The sequence below is a fragment of the Sitophilus oryzae genome, unplaced genomic scaffold (genome assembly GCF_002938485.1).
Source record: "Sitophilus oryzae breed Bouriz unplaced genomic scaffold, Soryzae_2.0 scaffold_1576_pilon_pilon, whole genome shotgun sequence".
NCBI classification, from domain to species: domain Eukaryota; kingdom Metazoa; phylum Arthropoda; class Insecta; order Coleoptera; family Curculionidae; genus Sitophilus; species Sitophilus oryzae.
This window is the reverse complement of record NW_022146254.1, coordinates 17,505,224-17,517,013: the sequence shown is the minus strand read 5'-3', so window position 1 is coordinate 17,517,013 and position 11,790 is coordinate 17,505,224. Positions and strand designations below refer to the sequence as shown.

At 31.9% G+C, this 11,790-nt stretch overlaps 1 protein-coding gene across 1 annotated transcript in view; it reads right to left on the bottom strand.

The window, feature by feature from the left end:
• Positions 1-3,210: 3,210 nt before the first annotated feature.
• The window catches only part of LOC115879198, a 42,218-nt gene continuing 33,638 nt past the window's right edge, over positions 3,211-11,790 (bottom strand). Inside the window, exons 10-13 of the mRNA XM_030895890.1 lie at positions 8,965-9,187; positions 6,536-6,669; positions 6,284-6,436; positions 3,211-3,445 (exon numbers count right to left, since the gene is read on the bottom strand). Coding sequence (XP_030751750.1) covers positions 3,294-3,445; positions 6,284-6,436; positions 6,536-6,669; positions 8,965-9,187 — 662 coding nt within the window. The 3' untranslated portion in view covers positions 3,211-3,293. The remainder of the gene's footprint in view (positions 3,446-6,283; positions 6,437-6,535; positions 6,670-8,964; positions 9,188-11,790) is intronic.

Here is an 11,790-nt window from a genome sequence, read left to right as displayed (position 1 = left end):
CGTACGTCTTTTTTGCTATCTTTCTTTATTATGTGTGCTTTATATGAAAAAGAAAGAGATAGGTATAAACCGTATCGTAAGACATTATCGCACATTCTAGCTGGCGGAAAATTTAAATTAGCCATTATTAGTAGTATTCTTTCATTCTGAAACTGAAAATTTTCACTTAAACTGATTTATTCCCTATACCACGTAAAGGGAACGTGGTGTAGGGAATAAATCAGTTTAAGTGAAAATTTGCAGTTTCTTTCAGAACGAAAGAATGCTACTATTATAAGGGAAATTATAAAAAAGCAAAAATTGTACTGTTTTATAAACATATTTATTTATACATAAAAATATATAAACTTTTTATAATATAATAACAAAAAATAACAGTGTTTATTCCACCCACCTACCAATTTTAAATGCAGAAGAACTGACTGTTGGAGGAAAAGCTCGGCCAATTTTTTTAAAGGGCATTAAAAATCCCATTTTCGAAAAAACTGCCTAATTGCAATAACAAAGTGAATATCCAAGCAAAGAAGACTTTACGAGAATCATGATCCTGAACCATTTTCAAGTCAAGTTTTAATCCTAAAACAAAAGTAAAATAGTTATATTAATAAAGTTTCTGGTTACTATAAACCAGCTATAAACTACCTACCCAAAAAATGAAAAAATTAATTGTATTAATTTGTTATGTTAAGAGAGGTTCGAAATATTTTTGACACTACTACTTCTACTTTTTTCTTAATAAGATGATAAATATAACTACTTACTTTTATTTTACCGGGTGTCTTTACATATCTATCAGAGAAAGGGGGCACCAATACATATAGAAAATAGATGATACTGGCTCCTGCAGCAAATAAAATAAAAATATATGGAACAAAGGAATTTGTTCCCTATCCATATTCATAAGTCAATAAAATGGAGAGTTTAGAAAAAAAGGTAAATCGCCAAAAGAAAAATTAACAAACATGACGAATTGTCATGATGTTGTCATCTTGGTTGTCATGATGACGAAAACGAAAGGCGATTGTTCTAATTTCTATTTAGAAATTACGTTTTATATGGCTGCTTCTTTCTCTCTTGTTATATTAGAATGAGATAATGGGCCCAATAGATGCAATGTGCAGATCAACATAAATAGAACGTAATTTTGCGTTCTGAGTTGCGCTACGGGAACGTTGTCCCTCTCTTTGCCATTTAATTTGCCAGTCTCTCTTTATTTGTTTGTCTATGGCATAGATAAAAGAAAATAATCTTCTATTAAGATAGATATGAAACTTAATAGTAAAATTTTGGGTCAAAGCGCCCCTCCGTGTTCTTAGTAGAGACTACGTTTAACCCAGCGCCTTCGCCTTTTCTGCTGTAAATATTTTTTATGTTTATATTTGATTTCAAAGGATTTAGTTTTAAAGTTACACTGATATATTAATATATCAGAGTAACTTTAATAAAACATAAGAATATATATATTTTACAGTTTATTAAATATAAATTTTGACTACAAGGTAGAAAGTAAATCACAATATTTGATAAAACTTATAAGTATACCATTTTTACAGTTAATAAATAATGAAACTATTTCTGACTATGATATTTAAAATTTAGATAGATAGAATCTTAAAAAACATACCGGTATTTGCAGACGCAGGCCCAAATTCAATAAAAACCAAAATTTTTCCTGCGAAAATCGGGCTTTTTTCACAGAAAAGGTATTTTTTGATTTATCAACAATCATTGTCAAGTTGACAATATACAGGGTGTTTTCTAATTAGTCTAAAAAATTATGGTGTGATTCCTCATGTGTTCTTAAAACAATTTTTATATAACCATTAGGTCTAAAGTACTTCCTTTCTGATCTACAGGGTGTTAAAAATTAAAAAAAAATCGATATTTTGCTTAACAGAAATGGCTTTTTTAAAGAAAATATATTTTTTTCTTGACTGGCCATTCTTTTTCAACAAAATTGATCCTTTGAGTTTTTCTTGTTCATCAAACGGTTGCCGAGAAAAAAAGAAATATACTTATTAAGAGCCCGCCTTAAGCCGTTTTCTAACGATTTTTTATTTTTTAGATTAATTAGGAAACACCCTGTATATGCATATCATAGGCAACCAAATAAACTAGTAACCCCTAAAAATTATTTTTCCTACCACTAGCGACATACCGTGTTTTTAGTGAGTACTAAATTATTTTATCAAAATTTTACCATATAAGTTTCCAGGCAATGGTCTATGGTCAGGATTCAAAAATTTTAAAATGTTTTAAGATTTAAACCGTCCACATTAAAAAAAATACCGAAAAGTGTCCAAAGCGTCCATTTTCAAGTAAAGTAATTTTTAAGTAATTATTGCTATCTTGTGATTTAATTTAAATTTTATTTATTCAAACCCGTGATAATTGTGAAAAAGTAGCATTATTACTTAAAAAGCTGTATGAACTATGAACTTCAAAAACCATCGTGAATCGTAACATCGGTTTCCAATGTTTCATAGGTATTTCATACATGTTCTTATATAAAATAAAGTTTCTTATATGCAACACACTGTATTTTATTTAAAAAATTATAAGAAAATAATAATAAATTTGAATAAATAATATTTGGCGACATAATTCCGGAAAAATCCGAACAGCTCCGAAAATATCAAAAGCTTTGGAGAGCGACCGTTGTAAGAATAGCGCCAATTAGTATTTATATTGTCCTCATGGAAGCTTTCCAATCTAAACTTGTTTCTTTTATCTATGGTGACAATTACCGTCTGTCATATATTCGAAAAAATATCTTTCTGTTAATTTTGGTACGATATCTTTTGAAATAAGATATTTGTTCGCTAGATTAACTGAAAATAATCTTTCATCAAAAATGTATAATACTTTTCAATATAGATCAGGATAAGTTATTTACTTTTTATTTACTTTTATTGTGAATAGGAATAACACAGAAATGTGGAAAAAATTGTTGAATTTGTTCCTAAAATAATAAAGGTAAAAAATATAAGAAATTAAACATAAAGACATCACTATTTGTAATATTTTATTTCTTTATAATATAATATTTTACAAATATTTACAAAAATAAATTTTCTAACATTTTCATTTAGTTTAGTTATTTTAATTTTTACCTTAGGCAGTTACAAATGTTATTTAATTTTAGATTTAACTAGTCAGTCTTTTCAAATTTTTATTTATATTTTTGTTCATTATAGGTACTAAATTTTATTAAAGTAATAATAAAAGTTAATTTCACAGAAAAAAATAAAGGAAGCATGTTGAAACATGTAATAAATTTAATGTTTAAAACATTAATCTATGAATAATTCTTTAAAAGGCACTAAAGAACTAATATCACCAATTATTTGTCTCACAAAGATCCTCATAGCCATTGTAATTGATTGACCTACTTCATCGTAGACTTCTCTGAAATTTTCGTTTAAGAATTTGTTCATGTTGTCGCCTAAAATAAAAATATACGAAATGTGTTATTAATAAATATTTTGCTATTACATGTTAAATTATTTTGATTAAAATAAAATACTAAACCATTAACAAAAAGTAGTTTTTTAAGGTACTTAATATTTCGTATAACCAAGTTTGATCTAGACCATTTATTTGCCGAATTTGAACGACGTATATTCGGTACCAATTAAACTTTTAGTTACGTAATCGAGGGCACGATTTTTAAATTCATTGTTGCCAACCATGGGTATGTTCGACGCCGGGCTGACTAACTGGAATTTAAATTTCCAGCTGGGGATTTAGGTGGTAGCTTTGCTGTAAATAATGTCAAGTTGCAACATTTATTTATTTATTTCCTGACATTGTCATTCGTTTTGACACTTTAATTTTGTATTACGAGCATAGATAAAGGAAATAAATTTAGATTGGAATGCCCGTCAAAATTCTAGGTCGCGAAATTGTTTTGGGTCACGACCGTTGTACGCGATCTGGCGCTGCTATAGCTGTTGCTAAGAACAACTGCAAACAAAAATAGAAATAATTTTGTTTTGTCAAAAATTATAAAATCTTTCAGAATCTAAACCACTCTCGCTGAAAAAAACCCAAAAAGTGTTTAAAGCATCCATTTTCAAAGTAATTATTGCTATCTTGTGAGTTTAATTTAAGTTTTATTTACTCAAACTCATGATAATTGTGAAAAAGTGGCATCAAAAATTTAAAAATCTGTGCTGTGAACTGCAAAATCCATCGTGAATCGTGGCATAACGTCGGTTTCCAATGTTTCATAGTATTTCATACATGTCCTTATATAAAATAAAGTTTCTTGTATGCAACACACTGTATTTTATTTATAGAATTAAAAGAAAATAAGAATAAATTTGAATAAATCGTCCCATTGCTGCCAAAAATCACTAACTTACTTTTCAACACTTCCGAGAAAAATGCGAAGATGAATTGCATTGCATAAAGATGTTATATTTAGTAACTATTCGGTATTAAAATAAAACATAAATAGCCAGAAATCGTAGTTAATGACTTTTGCAATCGATTCTCCGCTTCAAAACATAGTTAATGATTGAATTTGGTTGTTCGGAAAAATGTTAGTTAGTGACTTTTAGCAGCAATAGAACGAAATAATATTTGGCGATATAATTCCGGAAAAAGCCGGAACCGCCGGAAAATTCCGGAACCGCTCCGAAATTTTCAAAAGTTTTGGGTCGCGACCGTTGCAAGAATAGCGCCAAATAGTGTTTATATTGTCCTTATGGGCACTTTCCAATCTAAACTTATTACGAGTTTTTGGTTTAATTGAATTGTGTGGTAACACTTCTTTTTAGAACCTCTTTAAGTGCGAAGTGTACAACATAGCTTACTAGTCGTAAAAACTAATCGCAACTTTATTATAATGTTTTGAACGGAAAAGCGCCTTAAGGGAGAGCGCCCACTAAAGCAACGTAGCATATGAAGTTGCACATACATGGTAATGATATGGCAATAGCGTTGCATGATTTTTCGGGAAGCGCACATATAAGTGATGTGGCAGTAGCGTAAACATATCGTCCTCAGAGGATGAAGATTTGTTAGCAGATGTAAACCTAATCAATATGAACCAAAATTATCCAAAGTTCGAAACACCCCTTTTGGAAAAAGAGACAAAGGAATATTGGATTTAGTATTTTTAAGGAATTGAATATGTATCCAGAAAGATTTCAAGCATTTTATAGAATGAAAAAAGAAACCTTTGATGTGCTAGTTAGAAAAGCCTCTATCAATGATACAAAACGTATATTGAAGTCCAAATCGTCCTTCATTTTTACTAAATTCGAGTAACGTGTTAATAGCACGTGGCGAAAACTAGAACCAGATCTATGTTTGAAGCAGTGGCATGGCATGCTACAACGACAAATGACACGTTTCTGACAGCGCTACTTCAGTGTGCGCTGATACACTTATTATCGTTTGTTCAATTCGACGTAACTTGCTAGATGCTTGTTACTTGCCAGATCACATGCCACTTCAGATGCTACGTCACTTTGTTGGTGGGCGCTCTCACTTAAAGCTTCTTGGTAACAGCACTTACCTTCTTGGTAAGTTTTGTTGATGTAAATAATAACTGTTTTTATACTTATAATTAATTTATTTTTGTTTCCTAAAATATTTTCATTAAAATAAAATATGTAAAAGTGGACAACGCTATGCAGGTCAAGCTTAATTACGTGACTAAAAGTTTATTTGATATTGTCAAGTAGGACCAAGACTTAAATAGATGTCAACTTGGGAAAAATCATGAAAAATTTAATTCTTCTAACCCAATTTGATGTAGACCCAGGAGATCAGTTACCTGCATGCCACCAACCCAGATATGTTATTAAATAACAGTAAAAATTAAAATATAGCAATCTCGGGTCGGTAATCAAACGCAGGTCACCGAAGTTTCATTTCCTCATGATCATAGCCGGGTTAGTGTAATTAGATTTTAAACTATTGAACGACGTAACCAGCGATGACTACGGGTAATAGGAAGATAAAAGGAGTATGCTGAAAAGAGCGGGGTTAGTCAGTCAAAGAGTTGTTAGTTGACAGTCAGTTAATCAGTAGCCAGTCAGCCTGTTAGTCAGATACTTAGTGAGTTCATTGAGAAGTCAGTCAGCGAGGGAAGATGTTCTTGTAAGTACCTCTATAAACGAATTATCTCGTAGAATTGTACTTCATGCTTTTAAAAAATTTAAACTATTGTATATTTTCGCACAATAAATGTATATTTTTCTAATTGTTGTTTTAATCGAAAGAGTGAACAACCTCCAAGCTTCATAGCTTCAACTGGTTAAAAATCTACCTAGTTCCTTATTTCCGTTAAACAAATTGTCCAGTTTAATCTTGGCTTGTCCAATTTTCAAGTCTAGTACGTCATCTGGTTCCATATGGAAATATTCTTCACCTTTTTTTCTTACTAGTGTATAGTTTACTGTATGCACAGCATCCGAATTTTCTATAAAAGAAATGTTGAAGTTTTCAGAATTTTTATTTTTAATTTACTGGAAAAAATGTAATCTTGAAAAGCTGAGATACATATTATCTTTAGCCTCACCTGTTACTACGTCGAATGGTCCATTTCCTTCAATAGGCAGAATTAAGAGTCTTCCTTTAACATTATAAGTTCCTTGCAACTCTAGACGCTTAGAGTGGACTTTTATAGTAAATGTTTGTTTATTACGGTGTTGTCTATTGAAAAAAAATATATTAGTCGACCTTAGCTGAGCTATCAATACGAACAAAAGAGTAAAGAATACCGGGTGCGTCTCGAAAATGGCTTACCCCTATAACTTTTTTATTTTTTTTAGATAAAAAAAAGAAATTTGGTATGTTAGTATATGACATAAATTAGGATTGATGAGGTGGACTCAGAAATCAGTGACAACCAAGTAGGGTTTAGAAGATGCATGGGTACGAGAGAGGCTCTGTTTAGCATAAATGTGTTAGCACAGAGCTGTATTGATATGAATCAGGACCTGTATGTGTATTTTATAGATTTTGAGAAGGCTTTCGATAAAGTTCAACATCATAGACTAATTGAAATACTTAAAGGCATGAATATCGATAGCCGAGATATGAGGATAATAGCAAATATTTATTGGGGGCAAACAGCGACAGTTATAGTGGACGACCAACTTTCTGATGAAGTAAAGATTCTGAGCGGCATTCGTCAAGTATGTATACTTTCTCCGCTATTGTTTAATATATATATAGCGAATCAATTTTTTGGGAGGCCTTAACTAGTTGAAAGGGGGGCATCACTATTAATGGGCAGCTCTTAAATAATGTGCGGTTCGCGGACGATACCGTCCTTACAGCAGAAAACGTGGAGGGTCTACAAACACTTCTACAAAGACTAAACAACAAGTGTAGAGTCTATGGCCTGAAAATGAACCCTAAGAAAACTAAATTTATGATAATCACTAAGAGAGAAGATGTCCAAGCCAATGTTCTAATAGATGATACACCTATGGAGAGAGTACAAAAATATAAATATCTAGGCAGTTGGTTGATCGAAAACTTGGATCAATCAGCAGAAATAAAAGCTCGAATATCAATAGCCAGAGCATCCTTTGTAAAACTCAAAAAATGTATGTGCAATGGAGACATCAACTTAAAGCTTAGATTAAGAATGCTAAAGGGTTACATATTTGCAACTCTACTCTATGGTTCAGAGGATTGGACACTTAAAAAGGCCGAAATGGAGAAGCTTGAGGCATTCGAAAGATGGTGTTATTGGCGTATGCTGAGGATTGCATGGACTGACAAGGTTACAAATGTAGAACTGCGACGCTGAATTCAGAAGGACGAGGAGGTGATTAACACCCTTAAAAAGAGAAAACTTGAGTACTTTGGACACAAAATGAGAGGACCTAAATATGCCCTGCTGCAAAACATAGTAGAAGGAACATCGTGGCTCAAGAATTTGAGAGAATGGTTTGGAATGACTCCAAACCAGTTATTCAGAGCAGCCATTAATAAAGTTAGAAGTGCCATGATGATTTCCAACCTCCATTAGGAGATGGAACCCGAAGAAGAAGAAGGATTGATTGACGTATTCAGTTGTTTTTGGTCACGTCCTGTTTCACCGAAAATGGCTACAACTTTTGATTTTTAAATGGCACTCTCGGCATATTTCTACTTTATTCGATAATTAAAATGACACTCTGAATAGAATGACATTGTCCACTTCATATGTGACTTCACTGTGTGACTTCATATGTCCACTTTTGACATTTTTGCTTTAAAAAAATTGTATTTTAAATTTCAATCTAGAGTGCCATAGCTGTTTAAAATTACTAATTTTTAATCAAGAAGTTTTGAGAAAATAGTTTTAATCGTCTAATGTTTTTCGTGTCTTGTCCTGGCCGGTTAAAAGATGTCCAAATCGTATTTTTAATCATATCTCATTTTTTTCAAATGGAACAAGGTTGGCTCATTATCATTCTATTCAGAGTGTCATTTTCTATGGAATAAAGTAGAAATATACCTAGGATGCCACTTAAAAAACAAAAGTTATAGTCATTTCCGGTGAAATAGGAAGTGACCAAAAACAGCTGAATATGTCAATCAATCCTAATTTATGTGATAAACTAACATACAAAATCTCGTTTTTTTATCTGAAAAAAACAAAAAATTTAGTGCCGTATATTCGACACTAGTAAATAACAAGGTTCAAGCTTTCTTGGAGGTATTTTTTGATTATGTTCTATTTTGATGCTTGTTTTAAAAGTATGATCCATTGAATTAAATACAAGCTCTCTTGATTATTTCAGAAAAGCAAATAATTAACAGCAACTAGCAATCAAGTTATGACGAGGAGAAATTTTGTTTTTTAACTAAATACTAAAAAAATCCAAAAAAAAATCAAATTTATTAAAAAAAAATCGCGAAAGAAAACTTCATAATCGTGTTTTTGGGGTCGAAATATACACCCCTAAAAATATTTGCACTAATTCAAAACTCACCCTCTATAATACTTACATAAAATCTACCACTTTAACTGTATCCAGGCCATATAGTGCTACATTACTGAGTTTGATCTTGAGGTTAGGTCCACTATCTATATCAACTCTAGGAACCCTCAGAGGTAACATGGGTGGGACACGGTATTTTCTATCTCCTTTTATTATGCTAGGCAAGGCATCGTTTGCTGATTTAATAGCACATGGACTGTCGTATCTCTTGCATGGTTTAATGTATGGAGCTGAAGAAAAAAATATTTATTTATTAACATATACAGGGTTTTCCTTAATGTCATGCTAATATTTAAGGAGGTAATTTTTAGGTGTATTCTAAGAATAAAAGTCACATCAATGTATGTCTATCTAACCTTTTAACTTTTGAGATACAGGGTGGTAAAAATTTCTAATAAAATACTTGTAATACAATATATTTATACAGTAGCTCCTATAATAAAAAACTTGAGAATTTTGTTTAAGTGCAAACCTAAAGTATGTACTAGGATGTTTTCAGGAAAATATTTTAACTTCTATAAGGTGGCTCAAAAATACAAAAAATGTTCATTTTTTAAATCTCCATCTATTGAAAAAATAATATACAGGGTGTTCCATTTAAAAAAACGAAGAAAAATTATTTTATATTTTAGAAAGTATGGCGTAGAATTTTGAACATCCTGTATGATTTACGATTTCCATATTTATAGCAAAGTAAGTACAGACCATCTAAAGTAAATATCTAATATAGTTTTGATTTCAGGACAATTCTTGTATTATTAATATTTTTTTTAAGAAAGGCTGAAAAATATACATATAATTTTTATTTATTTATTAATATCTCTGAAATTATCGAAATATATTTACTCATGTCATAGGATTCTGTTAAGTGATCTGAAAGAAAGCCAAAAATGCAATAATATACAGGGTGTTTCATTTAAAAAAAAATCATCCCGATTCACTCACACTTTTTTGGGCCACCCTATAGACGTTAAAATATTTTCCTGAAATACATCCTCCAATTTAGGTTTACACTTAAACAAAATTCCCAAGATTTTTATTCTAGGAGCTACAGATGCCCGACGCACTATTGCCGGACCCTGTATATTATAAGGATATTATACAGACCGGACCACCGTAGTAGTAACATAGGCAGAACCGGACGAATTAGCGTATACCCGTCCATACATACATACATACAGCCGTTACTCGCTGGCGAGTATTCGACACACATATAGAAGATGGTCACGCAAGGCGTTTTCTTTCATGAGCTTTTCTGTAACTGAAAAGCCCGATACGTGATGTTATTTGCCTACAGCACTCCGGACATTCAAAAATCTCATTGCTTTGTTGCCTCTTTACTTTTTGGTTGTCGCTGTTAACTGAGTTTACAACTCTTCTCCATTGAGTTCTATTGTGAGCTGCTTTTTCCCACTCATTCTGCAGGTTAATTCCCTTTAAATTTTCGTGGAAAATGTCCTTGTATCTTTTCAGTTGTCCACCCGGCCTCCTCTTACCGTCTACAAGCTCACCGTAAAGCAGAGATTTTGGTATGTGGTTTTCTTGCATTCTGCATACGTGACCAGCCCATCTAAAGCGGGATTTTGTGACCATGACTTCAATACTCTCGCAGTTAGCTTTTTCAAGGACCGATACGTTTGAGACATGATGGAACCACCGAACTCTTAAGAGTTGTCTAAGGTGTCTCTGTTGCAACTTGTTTAATGCGTTCATGTGTCGGCGGTAAGGCACCCACGTTTCGCTCCCATATAACATGGTGGGTATTATAATTGCTCGGTATAATGCAAGTTTTGTTTTTGTACTCAAGTCATGATTATAGAAAACCCTGTCTTTTAATTTCCAGAATGCTCTTGAGGCGTTTTCCGAAATCAAACTGCCAAGGTAATTGAATTCCGCCACATATTCCAATAGTTCTTCTTCGATTTTTAGAGCATTGTTGTGATCTTCCGGGGGAGTGCACATGATTTTAGTTTTGTCGATAGTTGTATACCCGTCCGCCGGATAAAAAGCAGGCGAAAAAATGCCATAAAATAAAAATAGGTAGATATGTGATAAGAATGTTTCATAATTTGTATTTATTCGTGTTTTAATAGCCAAAACGAATACATAGATTCTCGCGACAGTTCTCGTGTAAAATTTATTTTTTAAGTAAAATAATAGATGTTTACGAAGTTCGTGAGAAAATTCAAATCGTAAAATGGTATTTCAAAAATAGGTCTTATCGGGATATACAAACAATTTTTCCACAAACTTTTGTAAACAGGCCAATTCTATCTTTACCTACTATATTAAAATTTAAGAGTTATTAATAATTTTGAAACACATGGGTGCGTGTCCCCACAAAAACACAATGTTGATGTGTTGATTAATGAAGAACAGGAGTTAAAGCAAGTGTTTAACCGTTTAATTAGTGGACATGGAACTATTTTGTGATCCGCTAGATCACCAGATCTTTCTCCCAATGATTTCTTTTTGTGGGGCTATGTAAAATCCAAAGTGTATGGTCATAATAGGGCTAATAATCTGGATGAACTTCAAGTAAAAATACGAGATGCTTTCCAAACTATTAGCCCTAATATGTTAGCCAATGTCAGACGGGGATTTTACGACCGCCTAGGCTTCTGTCTAGCACAAGAAGGTGGTCTTTTTCAACACTTGTTATAACTTTTTTTTTATTTAGAGTAATATTTTAGTTCTTTTTGGGTTTGGAGAATTTATTTATTTTTAGTTTTGGCTTCTAAAAATACTCAAATAATAAAGATTTAAGTATTTTTATTTTAAATGTTACCTTATGTGAAGGTAAACACGTAAAATGAAAATAATAAATAGTCGG